The 27,635-nt window shown below is 41.6% G+C and overlaps 1 protein-coding gene and 1 long non-coding RNA gene across 4 annotated transcripts in view; one reads left to right on the top strand and one right to left on the bottom strand.

Annotated features, from left to right (window-relative positions):
- Positions 1-6,902, top strand: part of LOC143849104 (uncharacterized) — a 39,262-nt gene extending 32,360 nt beyond the window's left edge. For 2 of the 3 annotated variants that reach the window (XR_013235554.1, XR_013235553.1), the window contains 5 exons: positions 4,202-4,279; positions 4,541-4,592; positions 4,964-5,023; positions 6,462-6,558; positions 6,675-6,902. This is a non-coding gene — a long non-coding RNA (uncharacterized LOC143849104). Of the gene's footprint in view, positions 1-2,914; positions 2,956-4,201; positions 4,280-4,540; positions 4,593-4,963; positions 5,024-6,461; positions 6,559-6,674 lie in introns of those variants that run through there. The other variant, XR_013235555.1, reaches the window with a different exon arrangement.
- On the bottom strand, positions 672-27,360 carry LOC143849099 (uncharacterized). Its single transcript, XM_077358152.1, has 4 exons — positions 27,229-27,360; positions 26,160-26,311; positions 24,763-24,838; positions 672-1,013 (listed from the first exon to the last, which is right to left on the bottom strand). The coding sequence occupies exons 1-4, from the start codon at positions 27,284-27,286 to the stop codon at positions 814-816; spliced, it is 486 nt and encodes a 161-aa protein (XP_077214267.1). The 5' UTR covers positions 27,287-27,360; the 3' UTR covers positions 672-813.
- Positions 27,361-27,635: the final 275 nt, after the last annotated feature.

Below are 27,635 nucleotides of genomic sequence, written 5' to 3' on the forward strand. Positions count from 1 at the left end.
GAATTCAAAAATTTTTGGTCACCATAGTTGTGCAAAAAGCAATTTTACAGCCCCTCTTTTTCAGGTGACAGATGCCACCTCATGTCAAGACAAATTCAGCTGATGTGCAAAATGTGGGGTCTCTAATGGCTTTGTCCAAAATGGCACGGACACTTCCATTAGCAAAATCTTTTGATTAGAAATTATGTTCATGTCACGAGAGCTTGTAACCCATGTTGGGGCTGAACTCAATTGAACCACCACCCATTTCAAAAAAATATATATTAGCCAAAAGCACTAATAAAATGTGGTTTGAATGAACAAAATACCCTGGGTTAAGGGTTAAATTTTCAATTACCGAAGTTAATTCTACAGAGATAAGTTCAGTGATAGGGCCCACCAACATCTCATCAGCAAGATCCATACAGTTCATCAAGTGGGTCCCACAATTTAGATCATATAACCCAACAATCACTTCAAATATAAGATCCCTAAACATTTGACAAGATCTAATTGCTTCTAATATTCAGTGATTGGGTGGTCCCACTAAAGAGAAGCTAACAACAACAATCATATTGAGCCTGAACAATTGCTCAGAAATTTCGAACTGTCCATCATTTTACGTAGGGTCTAGAATGCTGAATAAATAGCCCAACCAGAGTATAAGTGCAAAATGCAAGTAAAATAAACAAGATAGATTTCCTTTAAAACTTTTTTCCTGTCAAAGAAAACCTTAGATTTTATTTTAACAAAAAATTCCACTTTTGATGCAAATAAAATGATACAATAAAAGCAATTTTACCAAAATAATAATAATTGCTTCCTCTTGGTTATTCATCGTCTTCTCCGGTCGTCCCTGTAAGGTCCTTCGCTCTCTTGATCCTTCAACAATCCAAGAAATGCAAGCAGACCAAAAAAGAAGAAACCGCCCGACCAGCCTCCACCACCACCTCCCCCACCGCAGCCACCATCGCCGTCGTCACGAGGGGGAAACCCGGTACCACCGTCGTCAAGTTCAGGTGACTTTTCTTTTCCTGAAATTCACATTCTGATTATTATTTTTTCAAAAAAAATGTAAAAATAAGAAAACAAAAACAAAAGGACTGAAAATTCCAATCACGCGTTCAGATATATACATATATTTTTTTAAATTAAAAAATTACAAACACACACACACATATCTTCTATCTACTACAATAAGCTGGGATGAAAAGAGAGAGTTTTTTCAATTTTTATGAAAATCACGTGAGAATTACACGTCACATTTCTTGACTTCTACTACAATAAGCTGGGATGAAAAGAGGAGAGTTTTTTCCATTTTTTTGAAAATTACATGAGATTTACACATCACATTTTTTGACTTTTTTGAACAAATGCACCCATTCAACTCATATAATTTCAATCCTACCCCCTCCTTTATGCTTTTAACAAAGGCACCCATTAAATCATATATTTTCAATCCTACCCCCTCCTTTATGCTTTTAACAAAGGCACCCAGTAAAGCATATAATTTCAATCTTACCCCCCTCCATAGCCAATTAAGCATACACGTACTCTCTCTCTCTCTCTCTCTCTCTAAGCTTCCGCTCTGTCAGCTTCCCCTTTCACTCCGCCACCGCCTTCGGACCGGCACCAGTATCGTCATCGCCGACGGGAAAACACTCTCTTTTCTCAAATTAATTAATCACTTCTTACTTCCATCTCTATTTCTGGTTTTTTACAGGAAAGAGCTTCGGGTGGCAACAATGGATGAGATTTATGATATGAAGTTTTTTCCATCTCTATTTCTGGATTTTCATCAGTTCAACAACAACAATATTACAATAGCAGGGGATTTCAGTCTATCTTAAACGGGCTGGTGATCAGTCATGTACTCTTATAATTTTATTTTCCTTTTATTTTACTTCATCTTCAGGAATTTGATTTTAGGGTTTTATTATTGTAACTCCCTTACGAGAGGTTTTTAATTATTTATTTATTTTTTGAATGATTAAGAGAGCTTTTACTGTAAGAACTGAGATAAATTTTGTTTTATTTCATCTCTCTGTTAGGGTTTTATATTTTTTTTATTAGGGTTTGACTCGGTATTGGTCTTTCTTTGTCATTTTTCAGGATGCTTCATACTCTTAGTCGCAAATTGAAGAGAATTTTTTAGGGCATTTGATAATGGAACTGACTCTCTTCATTTTACAATGTTTGCATGCTTTGGGTGAAAATTGTTGTTAGGTTTGTGGTTATATTTGATGATATTGGGGATTAATAGGTGCTTCTTTATGGAATTATTACTATTTCATTTGAAAAGTAGTTTGCTATTGTAAGTGGTGTTTTTTGCTCTTCTGATTTGTACCATCTAATTATAGATAAGGTGTAGGTTGAGGCAGAGGAGATTCTCAACTCCTAACATGGAAATCATGGTTTCAAGTTCCTTCACAAATTATGGTTTTTTAATAAAAAATCTATAGGGTGATCTTAACCATCCGATTTAAGAGGAATTATGGAAACATCTATAGATTGGAGGGCTAGGATCAGCCTATGGAAATGATTTTTGGGGCACAACCTATTTATGTTGTGTTCCATCACATGGACGGTTTGGATCAACCTATGACGTGGTCCGTACAGTTCTTTGTCGGCCCGTGCATCGCACGGGTTATTTACTAGTTTTGAATAAGCTGGGATGAAAAGAGAGAGTTTTTTCGATTTCTATGAAAATCACGTGAGAATTACACGTCACATTTCTTGACCTTTTTGAACAAATGCACCCATTCAACTCATATAATTTCAATCTTACCCCCCCTCATTTATGGTTTTTTAATCTCTCTGTAACTCATCAGAGATATTTTTGGCAAAAGCCTTATCTCTTCCGATACGTGTCTTACACCAGGGTTTTTTTTCAGAGACCTTACCTACTCACCCCGAGATTTCCATATCTTACCCTTCGTTTTTCCTAAAGCGACGGCTTCAGCTGGAATTTTCATGGTAATGGATGTGCTCTCTGCTTTGTTTATTCTGTTTGCATTACAGGTCAGGGTTTAGGATTTTAGGGTTTTGGTGGTATTTTACTAAGTTGTTCTTACCAATTTATTGAAAGTTCTATGGAATTGGGTATGTTCTATGAGGTTTCGTGGATTTTGCTTCTCAATTGTTTGATAGAATGCCTCAATGGGACTTTGTTTTTTCCAAGTACCCGATTGAATGTAATCCCAATAGTATTCTACTGTTTGTTATTTCGCAAATAGAAACCCTATCTGTTCGGGTGTAACAACTTTTACTTTTGAATTGTGATTAATTTGATATACTTTGATGCTAAAGTAAACTTTTGATATACTTTGACCTTTGAACAACCTGGGATAGACATATGGAGCTAAACCAATTGGACTTTGGTATTTTTCAGGTAGAAAGAAATCATATTCCATTTTGTGGGGCTTTGTTTCCTTCGGTTTATATCTATATTAAGCAGATGCAGAACATTTTTTGTAAAATCAGCCGTTTTCATTTTTTTCCTTTATTTCTCTATTTCATCTAGAGATTATAAACTGTAAACTATTCACTATTGTTTTTGGAAATATTGCCTTTTAGATTCTCACATCCTCCATGCACTTGATCAGCTTCAAATTAGGTGAGCCCAAATTACATGATCTTCTATGACGCATCAAGGTAGTCTTTGTAAGATTATTATCTTACCAAGGAATTGGTTACCTGGAAGTCTGAAGGTTCTAATTTCCCTCCTAATAATGTGTATGCCTATTGCATATTTTTTGGGCTATATGCCAAGGTAAAAAGTTACATAATATATTGTTTTTGTAACTAAAAAGTTACAGTTCTTAAGTACATGCTTTAGTTACTCGTCTTTTGGTATGCTTTGAATTGTTCCATCACGTGGATTTTTTTTCCTTGGGTTGTTTGATTTGCATTCAGAAAATTCGGAAATTTTGTCATTTTTTCTATTTTTAAAATATATATTTCTCTTTTCTTTATCAGTTTTTTAACCTCCTATATCCATACATTTTCGTTTCTTTAAAAAAAAAAAACTATTTGATCCATCTTCCTGTCATTTGTTTTTTCTTTGTCTGTAACTTTGGTCAGCTGTTTCTACTTTTCATCAATGGCTTTTTGTGATTTTCCTCTACCAGTCAATTAAGTTTTTGTGGCCATGATGTTTAGCATATTTCCATTTCTGATTTCAAAATATGATTTAATGTGTTTTAATGCTTGATTTTTGCAGGGAAGAGAGCTAAACTCCCAAAAGCATTTTCAAAGCAGAATCATAAGACGAAACTCATGTGCTAAAATTTAAAAATTTGTAGCAAGCTTCTCTCTCTCTCTCTCTCTCTCTCTCTCTCTCTCTCTCTCTCTCTCTCTCTCTCTCTCTCTCTCCATTGAATGGGATTCTTTCATTTCTATATACTGTATTCTCTTTAGTCCTGTTTCATGTTTCATTTTTCATTATTCCTTATAATTTTAAATGACCAAATGAAAATCTCATTTCATCACTTCATAAAAAAAAATTTTAGTAATTACTACAGCCTAAAGCAAATTTCTTTAACCACTTTTATGTGTGCAGTGAAGGCAAGGTTTTATTACATGGCAGGAAAAAGGGTGGTTATACGGATATGGTGAATCTTCGAAATGTGTCTTTGCTTTTATCTTCCATTTTTTAAAATTTCTTTTTAAATGTGATGTGCATAAGGAAAGAGAAGAATTGAATTTGGGTGCAGTTGATAGAATTGAGGAAGTGGTTTCATGAAATATTTTTCTAATTTGGTAAACCTGCTTATATAAACGGGAGATTAAAACCCTTTTAGGGAGGGTTAAGGGAATTGAGAGAATTGGACGCATTCCTAAAGGAATTAAAACACACATTTTGATCATGTTTATCTATCAATAAGAAATCAGGGTCTCTTTTCTGCAGAAAGAGGGATACATGGTTTTTGAATTTGTTGATTACTATAATGGGTTTGTCTTAGGATTAGTGTTTTCAAATTAGGGTTTCTTCATACCCAAGGATGGAAAAGCAAAAGATGGAATTGCAAAGCTTCTCATAAAGGTTAGTACCTTCATTGCTTTTATTTTTTAATGGTAGTACCTTCATTGTGCATGTGTTCAGACTTTAAATATTAACTATATTTGTGGTTGGGTGTCTGTCTACATACAACTTCCTATATGTTCTGTTGTTTTCATTTCATATGCTCGGTTTTGGTTTGGTGTTGTGAATATCATTATGACATCAATGAATTTGGTTTGCTGCTGCGAGTTGCCTTCCACTTTGATTAAATTTATCTAATATATATTATTTTCAATCTTATTTCTTTTTACACAACACTTTTTACAAATAAAAGAAATCTTCCTTCTCTAAATTTTCTTTCTTTCTTTGTACAATACCTTGAAAAAAATGCAGAACATGGAAAATAAACTTTTTTTTTTTTTAGTTTTATGGTTATATACCTTCTTCCTTTCTACAAAGTGTCCCTGCATGATGCATGTTCAATGCTTTGAGATTTGATTATGGAGTAATTAATCTCATTTACATTAGAAAATTGACCAAATTATTTGAAGACTCTCTCTCTCTCACTCTCACTCTCTCTCTCACTCTCTCTCTCTCTCTCCAATGTGAGTTATTTTTTATTTTTCTCATCAATATTTTTTTTGGATTTCATTAGAGCCACCAGAAATAGGATTTCGCCCCTGTTTTCTCTTCTAACATGCTTAGCAAGTGATCTCTCTCTCTCTCTCTCCCTCCATTGTCATTTATTTTTCATTTTTCTCATCAGCATTTTTTTTAAATCAGCAGGGTCGCATTTTTCTCATAGAAATCAATGGACTTAGTTAAATCAAAAGTGGCCGGTGGTTCAAATTCTATTTTAATATCAGTAAAACTTCATTTGTTGGGCAATTGAAATTTTCTAATTCCCACTAATTGTGAATTGCAAAAATTTGTGGAGTAAAATTTGGTTTCAGATTACTGTAGTCTGTTTTGGGTTTAGGCTCAAACCTATTTCATTATTATGCAAAGTCACATTTTCACAGATTATATTAAAACGCACTTTCTTTACTTCGTTTCTTTAGATGTGCTTTCCGGAAGAGCAAAGCTCAGTTTTAAGATTGTCTATTAATTACAGTTGTGCATTTGATATTGCTACTGCACAAATCAAACTTCCTCATGAATTTATCTTCTTTCATTTCTAAAAAAAAGTTATAAAGCATTCTTGACTCTTTGATTTAACTGGGAGGTTCTAATTTTGGAACACAACTATATTGTTGTCCACCAATTTACAATTTCTTATAAATTTGAGGGCTCTTTGATTTAATTGGGACACAACTATATTGTTGTCCAACTTTGATGAGCCTGTGAGGTGTTTCATTCGTATAGAACTTTCATCATGTGTGTTTGGAAATTATTTTCTATGTTTTCAGGATCTTGAGGCAAGGAGATAGATCAATTAGAAGATTTTTTCTAATGTAGAAATTATTTTCTATGTTTTCAGGATTTTAGAGCAAGTAGATACATGGATTAGAAGGTTGAATTAGTGGTATGCCATGATAGTGCCTTTTATCATCTTTGCAATACTTATTTTTCAAATGGTATGCCATGATAGTGCCTTGCATTCTTTTTGTCATAAATGTTTTCAATCCTTACTTTAGATTATTTATATTTTCTGTTAAATGTTGATTTCAATCTTTAGTTGATCTTATTCCAGATTTTTGAAGTCAATACTTTCATGTGGAATGCCCACTTCAGTCCCCTTCATTATGTCTATTTGCGTTCTTTGATTGTTTCCACTACTGAGATCTATGCCACATTTCATGTCGAGGAGGTGACATCATGCCCGCTAATGTTTTCGTAGAGGAAAACCATCAGCAGGGTGCTTATCCTTTCGTGTAATGGGTTTACATTTCTATATATTATATGTTTTTCCTTTGGAATTTATGGGAAGGGGTCAAGAAGGTGACATCTTGCCCGCTAATGGTTTTGGTAGTTGAAAACCTTATCCTTTCGTGTAATGGGTTTACATTTGTGAATATATATTTTTATTATCCATGTTATATTACACATCAGCTGAAACAGATAAATGCCTAATATGCCCTCAAATTCACACTTTTCTGAGTTTTAAATACCTCATGTGCCCTCTCTCTAACACGCGTAATCCCTCCTCCCTCTTTCTTCTCTACTCATCTCTCAAAATTTCTATTCCCCTCTTCTCTTCTGCTCATTAGTTCTGTTCTGCAAAAATTTGTCGATTTAACACGTAGATCTCTCTCTCCCCTCTCTTTTTTACATTTCCCCCTTGACTACTCTGTGTTTTAGCCTGTATTTAAGGGTAATATCATCTAAGGCCATCCAAAACGTCTAAGAGATATTTTTGCAAATGTTCAGAGATATTTTTGCCAAGAAAAATACTCTCTCTCTCTCTCTCTCTCTCTCTCTCTCTCTCTCTCTCTCTCTCTCTCTCTCTCTCACAACGATTTCTAATCCTACGGGTTCTCTGTCGAGTTGGGTGTTTTTCCTGATAAACGTATGTAAACCCTAATCCTCTTTTTCAGATTCTTCTTTGGATTTTCAGGTTAGTATTAACCTTAAAATCTAGGTTCTTCTTTTCGTATTTTGGGATTTCTATTTTTCATCTACGATTTTGGGTCCAGGGCCTCATATTTGATTCCTTATTTTGGGATTTTTGCCGGATTTTCCTCAACTCTTTCCATGATTTTCGACAATTTTGTGATCTCACCATTTTCACTAATTACCAAGTTCTCAATTACAGCTCTCTCTGCTTCATGGAAAGTGTCGTAGTTCCCTGCGCTCTCTCCCTACGATTCCCCCCTCTATCTTAACTCTAAGTTGGCCAAACCCCTCTTTATTTTCTTCCATATTCCAGAGACCGCTCTCTTTCTCTTCTTCCCTATTCGAATTTGTAATCAACAAACTGAATTCATTATCTTGTTTTCCTTTCTGGGTGTAGCAGATAAAGAAGTTCTATCAATCGAGAAAGAGTCAGAGATCTGGGTATTCTTTATGGGGATCACGAAACCAATTTGGGGAAATGAAAAGCCAAGATGTTACTTTGTACTTTGCTCTATTCCTTTTTAAATTCCCATGTATTCCTTTTCAATTTTTTTAGCAGGGGTCATGAAACGAATTTGAGGGTCATGGAACTTTTACTTTTACTCTCATCACTAAATCTGTTTCATATAATGTAATTATATGATCTCCATTCTATGCAAGCTTATATATTTTTACTGTCTTCACTCCGTTTCATGTTCCGATTAATTCTTTTGACCTTAGATTTTTATATATTGCTATGGAAGTTTTCATGTAATCATTTAAAAACCAGGTTATGAAACCGGATATGGCCCATAAGCAAGCTTATATATTTTTAGTGCTTTCTCTCTGTTTCTGCTATATTTTAGTGCCTTCACTGATATATTTTAGCGCTTAAGCAAGCTTATATATTTTTACCGTCTTCACTCCGTTTCATGTGATCTTAGATAGTGGGTTCTTGAGTTCATTGGTGGAAGAGCTGTTTTTTTTTATACTTTTTTCCTGTGTGTTTAAAGTAACCTTTTGATTTTTTATGTGGTATTGCAGATTTTCATTTTCAAACCATTTATCTGGGGAAGGAGAGGATCCGGGTGATCGTGTCTGATATTGGAGAAGACAGATCATAACTCTGAATGGCATTTGCCCAAAATAATTTAGGTAATCCTTCTTTTGATATCTTAGCCAGGATTTTATTTCATAGTTGATAGTTGTGTGCTTCAGATCTTTCTAGATTCTTATGTTAAAAAAGGGAATTGGGATCTTTGCAGAGAGGAATTGGTGTGAGTGGGATCTTGGGTTTATATGATCTAGGTCTCTTTGATTTGGTGGGAGTGGGGTATTGAGCTCATTGGTGGAAGAACCGCTGCTTTTTATAAACTTATTCTTTACGTGTTCCAAGTTACCTTTTAAACTTCATCTTTGTTCAAGATAAAGCCTCTCTGAGTAACCTTTGCTGTATTGCTTTCTTCTGATGTATGCATACATATATATTCTCCTTTCAGGCTGAGTGAATTGGCTTCATGGATGACAACATTTAGAGAACAGATGTTTTCCTTACCATTTCAATCTGCAATACAATCAACATCTCCTATATTGCAACTAAGGACTGGTGATTCTTTGAGGTATTACATAATGTCTATTAGTGCATGCTTGATTTGAAGTTGTTATAAACGTTCTTGAATGGCATTGTAGCTTGCTTGCATTTCTGTTATGCAGTCCAAGATTTATTTAGAGACACCTTCAATTTATAATGATCATTTTTTTTTGAATGATATCATTTTTACTAACAATTTCCAAGTTGTTGTAGCATTATTGAACTGTCATCATTTGGATGGGCATGTAAGAGGCTTCTCGCGAACAAGAAGTCTAATCCAAGCCCACCCACATGAACTTAGAAACTTCGCATGATAGGTACTCACTTCCAAACTAAAGAATCCACAGAATATTTAACAACAGATAAAGTTTCTAGAATCAATATCATTTGGAAAAATGAAGACTTTTGTGAGGGGTGTTATATCCGAATATAAATAATCGTATGGTATATCCTATAACATCAAGCCAGGATCCCATACTCCTATAAAGAAAGACTTTTTTAAATCAGTAACTAAAGCATTCATTACTTAAAACCATTGCCCTCTGTACAACCTTCTTTCATGTGAATCATAGCTTTAAAACTCCCCCGTGTCTGAATCGACTCGCCCGAGTCGACCCCCTTTTACCTTGTCTGTCTTCCCGTGTTGTGCTGTATTCGCGGAACTTTTTCTCGGGGATTATATTTTATAAAATGCATGCATGATTTTTCTTTCTAATAGTTTTAATGCATTCATTTTATGACTCATCTTCATTTACTTTGTCACCCAGTGTGATGACTTTCTATTCTCTTTGTCGTCCCATGCACATTATTCATTTGAAATGTATGCATATGTGTTCTACCTTTAATTTGCACGCTGTCAAGTGCCAATTCCATCCCTGCAAAGGCACCCATTAAAGTCATATAATTTCAATCTTACCCCCCTCCTTTAGGGTGATCTTAACCATCCGATTTAAGAGGAATTATGGAAACATCTATAGATTGTGAGGAGGATCTTCCTTTTTAGCATGGGAAAGTTTCAAGGGATCTGTCAGATATAATGTAGCTTTGAAGGCACTAAATTTGGCGGTTGATAGATTAGGAACCTCCAATGTATGTGTTGCTGGCCATTCTTTAGGAGTTGGCTTTACCCTCCAAGTGGGTACAGCTTTGACCGAACAAAGGGTGTTTGTGGAGTCTCATCTGTTCAACCCACCATACCAAGGTTAATGATCTCTTTATTGTGCTTGAATAACCAACTGTATGGATCATTATCAGCAAAACAACATTTCGTTTTATCATTGTCACATTTGTCCTAAATGGTATGTATTTTAAAATTTGGATCATAGGAGTTACTTATTCAAAATTTCTGACGTCTCCACTGGCCAGTCGATTTCTTTATTAAAATAGGCAAAATAATAGTCGGGATTTCTGCGTATAATTTATGCGCCTTTTCTTTGTTCAGGTTTATCTTCTACTCAACTGTGTAATACTGATTTCTAATCTCTATATTTACAAATATATCTTCCTTATGAATGTTTTTTCTTTCTTTTCTTTTCTTTTTAAGTTATAAAGCATTTTATTGGGCACTCCGTGCATCGCACGGCGGGTCTTTACTAGTATATATTATAGCAGAAGAGAAAATAGAAGAATTTTATGAATTATTTGAAAACTCTATAAATTTAACACGTCACAGTAGTTGATATTTACCGTTTAGCGCCTTCACCATATATATATATATATATATATATATATATATATATATATATATATATATCCATATCCATATGCTAGGGTAAAATGCTCTTTCATAGAGGTAGTTTTGCCCTTTAATACCAAAGAGAAAAGCCGGACACGATTGCCCACGCGTCTCTCTCTCTTCCCTGCTTTTCACCAAATCTCAGCCAATGACAAAAATTTTGTGTCGCGAGGTGTCGATCCGGCGAGGCGTACGTGTCGTTCTTATCTCATGTTCCTCTCTCTTCCTGCTCCCCACGTCTCTCTTCTCTCATCATTGAGAATGAAAAGTTATGGATAGGGTTTTTTTCTTGGTTTTCTTTTTTTCCACACGGATCGACAGATACCATTGACAATGAAAATTTATGGAGGGGTTTGTTTTCCTGGCTTTCTTCACTACACAGATCTACAGATCTGCTTCCAAGACCATGAAGGTGCTATTTTTGTGTCTTTGGTTTTTGTTTGTTTTTGTTCTCTCTGAGTTTATCCCTATTTTGGGTTTTTATTTTTCTTCTCTTTGATTGGGGATGGTTCTCCAGCCACAGTAGAGAAATTAGGGTTTGTCTGACCCTAATATAGGGTTGTTGCTTAAGAGATGGCAGCACAATTCAGGTCCAACTGCAACCTCTCTTTCAGGCCCAAATGGGGCTGGACACAGTGGGACTAACCAGTTTGTGCCTTTTTTATATATGGCATTTGAAACTCAATGAATCGTATAGGGGAAGCAAGAAATTCCCAAAGCCCTAATTCCCTCGCTCACAGCCTATGAAGGTAACATTTTGTTCCATTTGTGTTTTTTATACCACAAGATTGTATTTTAAGTGATTCTGGGCTTTTATGTCTCGGTTTGTTCAATTGACTGTTAAGATGAAAGTGGCGGTATGTGCCGGTCACGGTCTACATTTTTTCGCATGAGGATGGACCTTTCCAGGTACTTGAACTTCAGGAATAACTATAATTCTTGCATTTTATGAAAAGAAGGTGCTTGCCAGTAATTTTCATATTCACTGAAAATTCACGAATACTCTGTTTTGTGGATCCTTTTTAGGAACTTGATAAAAGCATTTCTAAAATAATTTGCAAATTCCTCAATTAGTCATTACCCTAATATAGTGCTGTTAGACCTAAAATCGGTAACAGGTACGACAGTGACGTAAGAGCTGAGCTGGATGACCCGAGGAGCTGAGTCCTGAGGGACCGGAGTGAAGTGGAGTGAAGTAGTTGAGTCCTGCTATGAGGGCTGAGTCCTGCACAGAGGCAAGCGAGGTCAGAAGACCAACCCGGGTTTTACTCCGGACAGGCCCTTCGACACTCAAGTCAGTATGAGCAGAAGTGCGGGGCTAGTTCTCAGAGTTTAAGGTGGAGAGAAGGTTTTTCATTACCCATTGGTTTGAGCTTTGAACCCCTATTTATAGGGGAAAACCTGGTGAGGTGTCCAGGACAGGTGGCGGCCTGTGATAGGCTGGAGTTCACCTACTCTGGGACAGGTGGCGGCCTGTGAGAGGCCGGAGTTCACCTACTCTGGGACAGGTGGCGGCCTGTGATAGGCTGGAGTTCACCTACTCTGGGACAGGCCGGTGAACTCTGGGACAGGTGGCGGCCTGTGAGAGGCTGGAGTTCACCTACTCTGGGACAGGTGGCGGCCTGTGAGAGGCTGGAGTTCACCTACTCTGGGACAGGTGGCGGCCTGTGAGAGGCCGGAGTTTTTACACCCCATCAGTTGCCCCCCAGTTTTCCAAGTTATTGAGTGACTTGGGAAAGTGTGGTTGATCGATTATCTGGACGGGCAGGCGCCGTGCGGAAGTGAATCGGAGGGTTCAGTCTGGAGGTCCAGTCCAAAGTCTGGCTGGATTTGAGTCCGGAGGTCCAGTCCGGAGTCCGGCTGGATTTGAGTCCGGAGGTCCAGTCCGGAGTCCGGCTGGAAACAAGTCTAGAAATCCCGTCCGGAGTTGAGCCAGTCCGGCTGGGGATGAGTGCGGAAATCCAGTCCGGAGTTGAGCCAGTCCGGCTGGAGATGAGTTCGGAGTTCATCAGTCCGGCCTAGGCCGGATTGGATTTTGTCGTTTAGCGAACGCGTCATATCCAGTCCGGCTTAGGCCGGACTGGTTTTTGTCGTCTTGTGTCCGGTCCGGCTTGGGCCGGACTGGTTTTTGTCGCTTTGTAGAAACGCGTTATGGCCGGACTGGTTTTTGTCGTCTTGTATCGCCGGACTGGTGAGGTGTCCAGGACAGGTGGCGGCCTGTGATAGGCTGGAGTTCACCTACTCTGGGACAGGCCGGTGAACTCTGGGACAGGTGGCGGCCTGTGAGAGGCCGGAGTTCACCTACTCTGGGACAGGTGGCGGCCTGTGAGAGGCTGGAGTTCACCTACTCTGGGACAGGTGGCGGCCTGTGAGAGGCCGGAGTTTTTACACCCCATCAGTTGCCCTCCAGTTTTCCAAGTCATTGAGTGACTTGGGATAGTGTGGTTGATCGATTATCTGGACGGGCAGGCGCCGTGCGGAAGTGAATCGGAGGGTTCAGTCTGGAGGTCCAGTCCGGAGTCTGGCTGGATTTGAGTCCGGAGGTCCAGTCCGGAGTCCGGCTGGATTTGAGTCCGGAGGTCCAGTCCGGAGTCCGGCTGGAAACAAGTCTGGAAATCCCGTCCAGAGTTGAGCCAGTCCGGCTGGGGATGAGTGCGGAAATCCAGTCCGGAGTTGAGCCAGTCCGGCTGGAGATGAGTCCGGAGTTCATCAGTCCGGCCTAGGCCGGATTGGATTTTGTCGTTTAGCGAACGCGTCATATCCAGTCCGGCTTAGGCCGGACTGGTTTCTGTCGTCTTGTGTCCAGTCTGGCTTGGGCCGAACTGGTTTTTGTCGTTTTGTAGAAACGCGTTATAGCCAGACTGGTTTTTTGTCGTCTTGTGTCCAGTCCGGCTTGGGCCGGACTGGTTTTTGTCGTTTTGTAGAAACGCGTTATATCCAGTCCGGCTTGGGCCGGACTGGTTTTTGTCGTCTTGTAGAAACGCGTTATATCCAGTCCGGAGTGCGGAAATCCAAATCCAGTCCAGAGTGCGGAAATCCGGTCCGGAGTGCGGTAATCCGGTCCGGAGTGCGGTAATCCAATCCGGAGTGCGGAGATCCAGTCCGGTTGTTCTTTGGAGATAGGCGTACATACGCGCGTATCCATACGCGCGTGCTCAATCGCATCTTTGTCTGGGAGGATGTGTCCGTCATTAATAAGAGACGTGGCATCTTTTGAAGGCCCTCGAAACGCGTGCATCGCATTTAATGCTCCACCGCCTTCGAAAAGTTATAAAAGGAGGTTTTTACCTCTCATTGTTTACTTTTCACTTTTTATCTTCTCTCCTTCTCCTCCTCTTCTCTTGCTCTGCGAGTTCGGCTTCGCAGTTCGTGGTTGGAGTTGCGCGGGGATCTAGGAGCTCTCTACTCACCGGTATTCTTCTCAGCCCCTCTTTTTTCTACATGTCTTATAGTAGTTCAAGTTCCGAGTCCGGTTCTGAGTCTTCCACTAGTAGTAGCTCAGAACTTAGGCCGCTTCAGGAGCCTGTAATGGCTAGTCCGGCCGCTAGAGTAGATATTATAGACAGCGACGACGGAGGGGACAAGGACGAAGTGATATTAGATCTGAACGCCACCCCACTCCCGACTGATAGTCTCCACCGAGTATGGGGGAGTGGGGGTAGTGACGTTGCTGAGGCGTCGACAACGTTCCTTCCTGGCCGGGCCGTGGAGGTCATCGCTAGAGCACGGATGGAGGCCAACCCTAAGTACAACATGCGGGCTCTAATTGAGGAAAATCACCTCACCGAGTCCATGCTGAGGGACATTAGAGATAAATATTGTGTGCCCCCATCGTTCGAGCTGAGAGCGGCAATAGAGGGAGATAGGGCGTGTAACGAAAGCTCGGATCTCTGCATTTATGAAGAGTCGTTGAGAGCAGGGCTTCGCTTTCCTTTGCACCCATTCTTTGTCGCGGTGCTCCGATATTATGGACTGGCTCCTGCCCAGGTGGCTCCGAACTCATGAAGGTTACTGACTGGGTTTTTGTACCTTGTTCATGGCCGGCTAGAGAGGGGCGTGTCCGTGCCTTTATTCCGTGCTTGTGCACATCTGAAGAGGCACAAGGAAGGGGGCTGGATTTATATTAGCCAGCGCCCTGATTTAAAAATCATTACTGGTATCCCTTCGTCGATACATTCGTGGAAGAATAGGTTCTTCTACGTCAAGGACACGGAGTACAGCGAAGCCTGACCAGTTCCTCTAGTGTGGGATACTCCGAATACCACCGTGCTGAGCCGCAAGCCGCTTCTTGAGGGCGACGATAGGAGGACGTTCGCCCTGATGCGGGAGGAGGTGGAGCGAACAGGTCTCATTCACTGTTCGAACTTTTCAGGGGAAGATATTCTGGTCGGACTTGGTATAAGTACCGCGACTCCGGCACGTATGTAGCTAGACTCTTAAAACTGCTGTTTTTCCTTTTATTTGCTTCTGACTGCTTGCTTACATGCAGAAATGAAGAAACAATCAACAGTCGAGAAGATAAGGCAAGGAGCCCAGCCAAGGGAGCAGGAAGGGGCTCAATAGGCGATCCAAGAGCGCCAAAAGAGAAAGGCGGCTGAGATCGTGAGCAAGTGTCTCCTTCGGAAGGACAAGCAACAGGTCATCCACGAGCCGCCAGCTACTGGCGAAGAGGCGGTGTTCTCTTCACTTTATCAGGTAATGAATTTGCTTACTTTCTGTCCGTCTTTTGCTTTCTTCCTATACTGATGCTTGTTTCTGTCTGTAGATTGGAATATACTATAACGATCTCCAGGAGAAGAGCAAGAAGTTCTCCGAAGCCATCACCAAATCTGAAGAGGTGAGCGGGAAGCTGGCCACTGAGGTCAAGGAGCTCCAAACGAGCATCGGACGGGTGGAGGCTGAAAAGAAGCTGATGGCGGAGGATTTGGCCCTCGAAAGGCAGAAGCTGGATAAGGCTGCCGAAGCCATGAACGCCCAGAGGGAGAGAGCCAAAGAGAGGCAAATGATCGCGGTGAAGGAGGCTGCAGAGGAGAAAGAGGCCGAACTCTTCAGTCTGTCCAGCGAGGCCTATAGTCTTGGGTACTATGATTGCCTTGAGCAACTCAAAGCATGCAACCCAAACTTGGTGATGACAGATATGACTCTTCCTGCTAGGCCGACAATTGTCGAGGAGGATCTGGAGGTCTCTGCTGATACCACTGCTGATGCCGCTGTCGACACTGCCTCTATTCCGGATGTCTCTTAGTATTTTCTGTTTCTTTTTGTAATGGTCCTTGAGACCCCAGAATCTCTTTTTTTTTTTGACAGCCTTTTTAAGGCTAATTCTGTAATGGCCCTCGAGGCCCCCACATTTTGATCAATGAAATTATACTTGTCCATATCTGTGCTCCTCTGTCCTCCTCCGTCTCTGATAAGCTCTAGCTGAGTGACTTGCCCGGCTTGCCCCCTAGTTTTAATAACCTGGGATTGTAGACGACTGATAGCACCCAAGTTTTTATGAACTGGGTTTTCAGAGAGTACCCAAGTTTTATGAACTGGGTTTCCAGAGAGTACCCAACTTTTATGAACTGGGTTTCTAAAGAGTACCCAAGTTTTATGAACTGGGTTCCCAAAGAATACCCAAGTTTTATGAACTGGGTTTCCGAAGAGTACCCAAGTTTTATGAACTGGGTTTCCGAAGAGTACCCAAGTTTTATGAACTGGGTTTCCGATTATAAGAGGAAAATTTGAATCTGCAAAAAGAATTATTTATTCATATTATCATAAACGTAATTTACAAAGTCACCTCTCACACCGGACGATGTGCCTACTGATAATATCTCCTGAGGTTTTTGGAGTTCCATGCGTGGGGTAATAAATGTTCCTCCTGTGTCTCTAGCTTGTAGCTACCTGGGCGGATAACTTCTTTCACTCGATATGGCCCCTCCTAAGTCGGGGAGAGTTTCCCGACTTTCATTGGTTGGGAGACGGCTGCTCTCCTCAGGACTAAATCTCATGTCCGGAATTCTCTGGGACGTATCTTGGAGTCATGATAGTTGGATACTCTCTGCTTGTAGGCGGCGACTCGGATTCGAGATTCTTCCCGGATCTCCTCTAATAAGTCGAGATTGGCGCGGAGCCCGTCACTGTTAAGCTGCTCGTTGAAGCTGGTAACCCTAGGAGACGGAGTGCCTATGTCGACCGGTATCACAGCCTCTGTTCCAAAGGAGAGGTTGAATGGCGATTCACCAGTTGGCGTGCGAGGAATAGTGCGGTATGCCCATAGAACGCGATAAAGCTCGTTTGCCCAGCGGCCAGCTTTTTCATCCAGTCTTTTCTTTATTCCCTGAAGCAGGATCCTATCAGTCACTTCTGTTTGCCCGTTGGTCTGGGGGTGAGCTACTGAAGTGAACCTCTGTTCAATCTTTATATCAGAGCAGAACTTCCGAAAGTTCCGGCAATCGAACTGTTTGCCGTTGTCCGTTATCAAGGCACGAGGAATCCCAAATTTGCAAACTACTGATTTTCAGAAGAAGTTCTGCACATTTTGCTCTGTGATCTGCGCTAGAGGTTCCGCCTCCACCCACTTAGTAAAATAGTCAATCGCTACTACCACGAACATGCGCTTTCTGGAGGCCGGTGGGAAGGGGCCTAGGATATCCATCCCTCATACTGCGAAGGGGAGTGGACTAATAATTGGAGCCATCGCCACGGCGGGCTGGTGGATGGTGGGAGAGAATTTCTGACACCTCTCACACCTTTTAACCAGACTCAGCGCATCCTGGCTTATGGTGGGCCAATACAGACCTCTGAGCAGCACTTTTATTGCCAGAGCTTTGCCCCCCAGATGTTCTCCACAAATTCCTTCGTGCGTCTCCTGGAGTGTATATGCGGCGTCGCCCGGCCTAAGGCACTTCAGGTATGGGAGAGTATAGGATCTCTTATACAAGATGTCACTGCTGAGGGAGAATCGGGCAGCTCTCTGTATCACCTTGCGGGCTTCCTTTTTATCCTCAGAGAGTTTACCATCGCGCAGATAACTGATGATCTCGTCCATCAAGCACGGCTCATTCTCTACCTGCATTGTTTGCGCGGCTTTACTTTCGATGCTGGATCTTTGCAGGAACTCCATGCGTATGCTCCCAAGGGTGGTATATCAGGAGGCAGCCAGTTTTGACAGCACATCTGCCTTGGCATTTTCTGTTCTGGGGACTCTGATGACCTCAAAGCTTTCGAACTTGCTGGCGAGTTGGTGGACCTTGGCGAGGTACTTGATCATACGCTCGTCTCGAGCTTCGTAGACCCCCTGAATCTGGTTTGCAACCAGCTGAGTCACAGTATGCTTTTAAGTTCCGGGCGCCGGTTTGGATTGTGAGGCTCATTCCGGCGAGGAGAGCTTCATATTCTGCCTCGTTGTTGGATGCGCGGAATCCAAACCTCAGGGCATAATTTGCAGTGAAGTCATCAGGCCCGGTGAGGACAAGGCCGGCTCCACAGCCACTCTTATTCGAAGACCCGTCGACATGTACTTCCCAGATTAGTGAGCTGGTTGTGGAGTCCTGCTTGGCTGGCAGATGAACGATTTCTGTTTCAGCTCCCTCCGCTATACATTCTTTAGGAGCTGCTTTCTCCGCAACTGGGAGCTGCACAGCTTCAGAATCGACGAACTGCTGGGGGATGGTGCATTCAGCCACGAAGTCGGCCAGTACTTGAGCCTTGATGGCTGGCCTAGGTGCGTACAGGATATCGAACTCGCTTAGCTCCACGGCCCATTTCACAAGTCGCCCGGAGATATCTGGTCGATGGAGTACTTGCCGGAGTGGCTGATCAGTCAAGACTTTTATGGTGTGGGCTTGAAAGTACGGCCTTAACTTCCTGGCTGCCATTACCAGCGCGTAAGCCAATTTCTCGACCCGCTGGTACCTTATTTCTGCATCGTGAAGAACCTTGCTGACATAATAGATAGGTTTTTGCTGGCGATGCTCTTCGCGGACGAGGACAGCTGCCAGAGCCGTGGAGCTAATGGAGAGATACAGAAATAGCTCCTCGCCCGGCTCCGGCTTTGTTAATAGTGGTGGGGAGGACAGGTATTTCTTCAACTCCTCGAATGCGGTCTGGCATTCCTCCGTCCAGGGCGTAGTCTTGAGTCATTTGGCCGCGCTAAAGAAGGGCAGGCACCTCTCCGCTGACTTCGAGATGAAGCGCCCCAGTGCAGCTATCATTCCCGTGAGCCGCTGAACTTCTCTGATAGTTTTTGGACCGGTGAACTCCATCACGGCTTTAATCTTCTCCGGATTTGCTTCTATCCCGCGTTGGCTTACCATGAACCCTAAAAATTTCCCTGAACTAATACCAAAGGTGCACTTGGTGGGGTTAAGCTTCATGCTGTGCTTTTTCAGGACCTTGAATGTTTCTCTGAGATCAGACACATGATCCTGCGCACTCCGGCTCTTGACCAGCATATCGTCCACGTATACTTCCATGTTGCGGCCGATCTGGTTCTAGAAAAGTCAGTTCACTAGCCTTTGGTAAGTAGCTCCGGCGTTTTTGAGGCCGAAGGGCATAACACGGTAGCAATAAGTCCCTTGATCTGTGACGAATGAGGTCTTTGGTATATCTGATTCGTACATCCTGATCTGATTGTATCCAGAGAAGGTGTCCATGAAGCTCAACAATTCGTGACCCGCAGTAGCGTCGATAAGTTGATCGATCTTTGGGAGCGGATAGCTGTCCTTAGGGCAGGCCTTATTCAGATCGGTGAAATCGACGCAGGTCCTCCATTTTCCATTTGTCTTTTTTACTAGGACTACGTTTGCCAACCAGTCCGGGTATCGAATCTCGCGAATGAAGTCAGCTTTCAGAAGCCTCTCCACTTCTTCTTTTATTGCCTGTCGCCTTTCAAAAGCGAAATGCCTCCTCTTCTGCTTAACCGGTCTACAGGTTGAATCAACACCAAGCCTGTGCGTACTGATCTCTGGATCAATGCCGGGCATATCAGCGGGAACCCATGCAAAGACATCTGCATTGTCTTGGAGAAACTCAGTGAGCTGGTGCTGAATGCTGCTGCTGAGAGAGGAACCGATCATAGCGACTTTCTCACTATCTTTTGGGCATAGTGGGATGGAGATGAGGTCTTCAGCGGGTTGAGTCCCCCTGAGCTCGTCCCTTACATCGAGCAGTTCGATTGGCAGTGATTCCACTGCATTTTTGCCTCTGAGTACCATCGCATAGCACTCCATGGATTGAGGTTGATCTCCTCGAACTTCCCCCACGCCATTGGGCGTTATGAACTTCATCTTTTGGTGGTAGGCCGAAGCCACTGCACGAATCAGGTTCTGGCCAGGCCGTCCCAGGATAGCATTATAGACCGAAGTGGCCCTTACTACCAGGAAGTTGACCATGGCGAACGCTTGGCAAGGTGGCTCTCCGACAAGGACTGGGAGCTCAATCTGCCCCTCTACTTTCACAACCTCTCCGGAGAAGCCAAACATGTCTGAGCTTGCCGGCTTCAGCCGGTCGTCACCTATCATCATCTTCTGAAAGGCGTGATAGTATAAGATATCCGCCGAACTCCCATTGTCCACGTGGATTTTCTTTACTTCCCAGTTGGCGACGAGCATGGTTACCACCAGTGCATCGTCGTGAGGCAGTATGAGGTTGTCCAAATCTGCATCTGAGAAGGAGATCTCATTCTCTGTTCTTGTCTTCATGCTGGTCGTGTGCACGACGTTGATCCGTCGTGCATACGCTTTGCGAGCAGCGGAGGACGTGCCCCCAGCGGCAGGTCCACCCATGATTGTACCAGTGACCCCCCTTAGCTGAGATCGTGGTGCCTCTGGCTGCGTACTGGCCGGCTGAGGGGTTTTGTTCCGAGCAGGGGGCGGCTGTGATCTTCGAGGGCCGCGGCCTTAGGGGCTCTTTTCCCTGCGCTCTTGCTTGCGGCCATCAGTTCGGATATACTTTTTCAAATAACCCCGGCCGATCAGCTGTTCAATTTCCTCTTTGAGCTGCCAACACTCATCTGTGTCATGACCGTGGTCCTTATGGAACCAACAGTATTTTGATGGATCTCTCATGTTTCCTTTGGAGATCATTCTAGCAGGCCACTTCACAAATTCCTCTTCGCTGATCGCAGCCAATATATGTTTTCTGGAGGTGTTGAGAGGTATGAAGTTCTCCTCTCTTCTTTGCGGAAGTGGGGACTTCTCTCTTCTTGGAGGTTTATCCTCCCTACGCTGCTTGGGGGGATTTTTCTCTTCAGAGGTTATCCTCCGATTTGAATTAAGAGCTGCCAGTGTTTCTTCCACCGTTATATACTCCTCTGCCCCCGGCCATGAGGTCTGCCAGTGAGTGCGGATTTTGTCGAGCTACAGCCCGACGGAAACATTAGACCTGGCACCCGTGAGGAGCGCATTCATAGCTGCTGAGGGATCTAGATTTGGCACCTGATGTGCCTCCCTGTTGAAGCGGCGGACGAATACTTTCAGGGGCTCATTGTCGTCCTGCCACAAGGCCATCAGGGATGCTGTTGTTTTCCTCGGCCTGCGGCTACTCATGAAGTGACGGACCAGATCCTCTCCGAAATCATCGAAGTTACTGATAGAGTTCGGTTTGATTCTGGAGTACCAGTCTCTTGCCGCACCAGTTAGCGTCGTTGGAAACGCTCTGCAAATGAAGCCGTCGGAGGCGCCATGGAGGAGCATCATTGTTCTGAATGTCTCCAAATGGTCCACGGGGTCAGTAGTCCCGTCGTACTACGGGACGGCAGGCATTTTAAACCCTCTGGGTGCTGGGGCACCCAGGACATCATCAGTGAACGGCGTTCTACTTGAGAACGCCTTGGAGGCAGGCCGGCTCTGATCCTTCGCCAGTTCCTCTATTCGGTGGTCCATCTCCTCCATTCTCTGTAGGAGCGGATCCGTTCTATGTTCCAAGGACCTGATTCTTCCCACAGATTGGCTCGCCGCGGAGCCGGACTGACTCTCCGGACTCCTACGACGAGGTCGAGACTTCACTGGTGGTGCACGATCTTCATGAGCTCGGCGCCTTTGTGCGGAGCGGGACCGCGACCTTTGACGGCGGTGAGGCTCTGTTTGGGCATGCCTCGCTGTGGGGTGATGGACTTGTCTGGTGGAGTGGTGAGTTCGATCCTCACCATGGCGCGATGACTCTCCCCTGTGGATGTCTGGCCTTTCTTGGACAGATCGCGGAGCTTCTGGAGGAGGTTGGGGAGGTGTCTGAAGCAGTTGCTGGTACTGCCCAACGAGAGCTGTCATTTGTTGAAAAAGAGCTTGAACTTGCTCCGGAGTGGGCAGGGGATTCAGGTGTTCTGAGCGAGCAGGGCTCTGCTCGGCTGTAGCAGAAGCTGCTACTACCAGCGAGGCGATTCGCTCGCTCCGGGTCCTGCGGGGCAGCATGGTTTGGGTAGTCCGTGCAGTAGGTATCCGCGCACTATTGCGCCCTGCCATTTTTGTGAGATGTCTGAGAACGGCTTTTAGTTCTGAGGTCCCACGGATGGCGCCAATCTGTTAGACCTAAAATCGGTAACAGGTACGAAAATGACGTAAGAGCTGAGCTGGATGACCCGAGGAGCTGAGTCCTGAGGGACCGGAGTGAAGTGGAGTGAAGTAGCTGAGTCCTGCTATGAGGGCTGAGTCCTGCACAGAGGCAAGCGAGGTCAGAAGACCAACCCGGGTTTTACTCCGGACATGCCCTTCGACACTCAAGTCAGTATGAGCAGAAGTGCGGGGCTAGTTCTCAGAGTTTAAGGTGGAGAGAAGGTTTTTCATTACCCATTGGTTTGAGCTTTGAACCCCTATTTATAGGGGAAAACCTGGTGAGGTGTCCAAGACAGGTGGCGGCCTGTGAGAGGCCGGAGTTCACCTACTCTGGGACAGGTGGCGGCCTGTGAGAGGCTGGAGTTCACCTACTCTGAGACAGGTGGCGTCCTGTGAGAGGCTGGAGTTCACCTACTCTGGAACAGGTGGCGGCCTGTGAGAGGCCGGAGTTTTTACACCCCATCAAGTGCCCTCTTTTTATTCCTTTTAGGCCATTGCCAATGTTTCTATTGACATTGGAAGTAGGATTATTGATGTCCAAGAGCAGAATATGAAGCTTTGGAATTTTTCTTCTTGAATTACTCACTGGCCGGAGGAATCTTGAGAGTCGACCTATCTTATCATTAAGATTTCTTCTTTGGATATCATGAAATATCTCTGAAGTTAGGATTCAAATCTTTTTTTTTTCTCGATTTTTCATTTTTTCCGCATTTATTGGGTGCATTTCCTTGCTACTTACAGATTTTGGGAACTGATTTTGAATCCAAAACTGATTATTCCATCCAGTGAGCACTTTTCGATGAGCTCACTGAGGTGCTAATGTTAGGTCTACACATAGTTTATGTAATGTAAACCATGACCATCATGTTTCTTTGGATTATTAAATGCTATTTATAATGTGTAGTTTCCTTTTTATATGCACATATCTTCCCATTGCATGGAGGCCAAGTAGACAGGAAGACACCCTTGCTATTACCACAACTAATTTTTGGTTGTTTTTTCTGTTTTCCTTACATCAATGATAGTTGAATAGTTTGTTAATTATCACAAGTGTCTTCTCAATCTGCAGATGTGAAAGATGGTGTTGCAATTGAACCGACTAAGTGTATGGAAGTATAATTAAAAGAAAACAACTTATTTTCCCTCAGATTTCTTCTTTGGCCTTCATGGCAAAGCTCTCAATACAGTGAATGCCATGGTTCTTTTTGTAATCTCTTTAAGTGACTTACACCTGTTAATCCCATTTTCTAATCATTATGCATCTACCGTTCATTTATGACATCTTTGCATTTCTTTGTTTCCTATTCGTCATTAGTAATTTAATTTGTCATTTTTAACTTGGTTGATATGATTTTAGTCCTTTTTTTCCATGGTCTAAGTCACAAGCTGCATTTTAAAGTTCTATCTTTTTATGAATAAATATTCTTTTAAACAGTTTTAAATCAGACTTTCTTCGGTCCAAGCCGTGCATCGCACGGGGTGTTTTACTAGTATATATATATATATATATATATATATATATATATATATATATATATATATATATATATATATATGAGTTTTTATATGGTGTAAGGCCTTAAACATAAGCAATCATCATTAGAAAGTGATGCAGATAATAGGCCAATAAGTGGCATATTTGCCCATTAGGATTTATTTCCATGTTATTTAGTTTCTTGGACTCGTATTTACATGTTATTTAGTTCTACTTCTAATTTTCCTCTCATCTCCTTCCCTTCTTGCCCTATTTTTCTCCTTCTCTTCTCCTATTCCTCTTCTTCTCTTCTCTTCTTCTTCTATTTCTCTTCCCGGTCCTACATCATAAAGTCATTAGCTTCATTACTATTTCTCTTCCCGGTCCTACATCAGAAAGTCATTAGCTTCATTACAAGAAAGTCATTAGCTTCATTACAAGAAACATCAAGGACAAAATATAACTAATCAATATTCAAAAGCTTGATGATGATTGTGAACGGCCAAACCATGGAAGCAGGATTCTTTCCTGGGAGCCTTCCATTCCAGCTTCGATTCCCGCTTTCGATTCCCGCTCTGGCAACCTTGAGTAGGATTTTTTCCTGGGAGCCTTCGATTCCCACTTTCGATTCCCGTTTTGATTCCCGCTTTCAATTCCCGATCTGGCAACCTTGGGCTAAACACTGAAAAAAAAAAGAAAAGCTTGTTGATGAATTCTAATTCCGCAAAGTTCTTAATATGTCCAGGCCATAAATATATTACAGATATCAATTTCATAAAAAAATCACTTGAGCTGATGATCACATCAGCTCAATCAAACTAAGTCAACAAAGGAAACTGGAACAAATATTCAATTTTGAGTTTTTGAATAATGCAACTAATCAAACGATTATCAATGAATGGATATTACCTTGTATCGGTGCGATGGTAATTGTTGATGATTGGCGTTCAACAGTCTGAGTTTGCTCTGCTGAGCATCTCGCATTCTACCAAGAAAGAAAATCAACATTAGGACCTCGAAGTAAGATGTTCTTAGCAACATTGGCTTCTATGATATCTACAAGGCTGAGGTAAGCAAAAATGACATTACACAAATACATAAATGAAAGGAGATAATAATGAAAAAGCAATCTACATCTGGCAATAGAACTGAAACCAAACTTGATGAATCTGAGTAGTTAACGAGTGCCATGTATTGAGAAGCCACCATCAAATATTTAAGCAATTTCAACTCATGAAATATCTCTTAGGAAAACATCTACTTATTCATTGGGTTATAATATTCACTGACTTTATAACACTCAACTCATGAAATATCTCTTAGGAAAACATCTACTCATTCATTGGGTTATAATATTCACTGACTTTATAACACCCCGTGGCTTAACGAGTAAAAATAGATGCCTGTATAATGCAGTTAAAAAACAAGAGGCCTTTAGATTGATGTAGAAACTTCTTATCAGAATAATTTTCACCTTAGTATCTGTTTCTAGCAGTCTATACCCTGATTCAAAGATTGTTTCAAGATCTACAAGTATTTCTATAAATTTGGAAAGATTTCACAATTCTGTGCCTTGTGAAGGGAGATAAATTAGAGATCTAATTGCTTCAGTTCAGAATTACAGTTTTAAAAGTTTGTAATGTCCTTAGAAAATGGTTATAATGAAGGACTAGGATAGATGGTAATGAAGAATTGAGATTAAAGTAGATTTTGGGGGTCTACAAAGTTGTATTTCAAAATTGAGTTCTTATTTTAGTCAAATTTCTGCAAGCTGTTTGATTAGGAGTATGACTTCAGGTCTGGTCTGAGTTTAGTTAAAAAGTTGATTGTTTTTTTTTTCTTCTGAATGGTAGTTAAAAAGTTGATTGTGTGGGCAAGTTTTATGCTTTTGTAGTTTCCTTATTCTTTCTTTTGCTTGTTGCAGCACAAACAGGATAAGTTTTGTTAAAATTATTCTTAATTTAGTTCCTACATTATTTTCTGTCGCGCTTGCTTCTTCTGTATGAAGAGTGTTGGTATTGTTTTACTTGATTTTCCTTTGGGTTTTTTTTTTTTTTTTTTTTTTTTTTTTTAAGTTAATGGCTGGGTGAACAAGAAGAACACAAATGACCGAGCTGGCCAAAGAAAACAAGAAGAACAAACAGCAGAGGAACATATCAAGGAAGATCATCAGAATTATAATACCATTCAAAAAAATCATCAAAGGGATAATGATCGTGTACAGTCAGTTCCACACTAGAAAATTCATTCTCTTTTTCAGGCTGCATCGTTTTACCACACAAGAAAAGTTTACAATATCAACTCACCAAAGCAGCAGCACATATCACCGTAGAGGGAGTCAGTCGACAAGAGAGTGAAAGAGGTCTTTCATGTCGAAATGGTTGACAACATGTATTGGGTACCTCTAGCCTAGATTTAATAAGCTGAAGCCTTCCCCTATTCTGAAATTCTGTTTTGCCTGCATTCGTGTGTTGACTTACATTAGAAGTTAAATCTAAACTACATTAATCAAAACTTCCAAAATCAAGGCAAATAGTATTAAGTATCATGCATAGACATAGTCACAGCCCTAATGGCACACATGTAATCACTGAGATTATGTGGAAAGATTGGTATTCAACTCAAGTCACCACTCCTGATAAGAGAACAAACTTCCTGTACCAAAGTAAACACTAACAGATGATGAAAGAAGTAAACAATTATTATAAATGAAAAGAATTTATTGAGCTTTGCTAAAGGAACCATCGTGGTCTTACATGACTGCCTACCTCACTGATGCGATTTAAGCCTTAGTTCTATTTATTGGCCAAAATTGCCTTCTCATGCTTCCCATTACATATTAATACTACTGTCATAAAAGAGCAACCAGAATAAGGAAATAAATCCTATTGATATAAGAAACGAACAAAAGAAGGGAAATAATCTAATGCTTGCTATTAAATGCTATCCTCCTAATGACATGCCATTAAATGAATTGTTATTATAGGCATCCTTTACTTCAAACGAGTAAATTATAAGTAACTTGCGACTGATAATATTGCTAATTTGGTGATCCAAGTTAATGCCATTGACTTGCTAATTTGTGTATGACGTGCTACGTCAAATTGGGTCTATCCCTTCCATAGAGAGGATATCACTCTTTCATTAGCATTCAACCCGAGACAGAGATGGTCACAATACAATCCAACAGAAAAAACACGACAGAAGATATGAAAAAACCTTCTCCAAACATAGAGAAGGGCTAAAAACAAGATTTTCATTGGCATTCATTAGTAAAGTTCAATTAATCAAGGTAAAAAATTTATATAAATCCTATATGCATGAAATTCATATACTAATAGTAGTGCCTATCATAAAAAAAAGAAATTTATGTACCTAGAGGTCTCTTGGTAGAGATGGTGAGTGCAGGCACAATTGCCGTAAATAAAGACATCCTTTTGCATGCAAATAATAAACCTGCATATAATTTAAGTGGTCTGAGTTAAAACCAAACCAGGAGAATCATCAAAAAAATTACAAACAAGCGTATTCACTTTAGATAAATTGAAATCTTTGGAATGCTTTCAAAGATCATGTTAAACATATAAAAAATCAGCATTTTGAGTGTTAAATCGCTTTGATTACCTCGTTTAAGTACTCCTAGAAAAATTCCGGAGAAAGATTTCTTGCAGAATTTGCAGTTGTAACATTTTATACTTGTTTTTTAGATTCTCCAAGAAAAAAAAAGGAAGGGTGTATGCAAGAAACCCTAACCCTAACAAAAAATATATATATAAAAAAAT

Source organism: Tasmannia lanceolata, unplaced genomic scaffold (genome assembly GCF_043159265.1).
Source record: "Tasmannia lanceolata isolate RefF3 unplaced genomic scaffold, GAP_Taslan_0.1 ptg000016l, whole genome shotgun sequence".
Lineage (NCBI taxonomy): Eukaryota > Viridiplantae > Streptophyta > Magnoliopsida > Canellales > Winteraceae > Tasmannia > Tasmannia lanceolata.

Coding starts and splice junctions, on each gene's coding strand:
- LOC143849099 (XM_077358152.1), bottom strand. CDS start 27,286: ATGTCTTTATTTACGGCAATTGTGCCTGCACTCACCATCTCTACCAAG. Junction 26,312..27,228: donor CTCTACCAAGAGACCTCTAG/GTACATAAATTT, acceptor ACACGAATGCAG/GCAAAACAGAATTTCAGAAT. Junction 24,839..26,159: donor TGATATGTGCTGCTGCTTTG/GTGAGTTGATAT, acceptor CTTTCTTGGTAG/AATGCGAGATGCTCAGCAGA.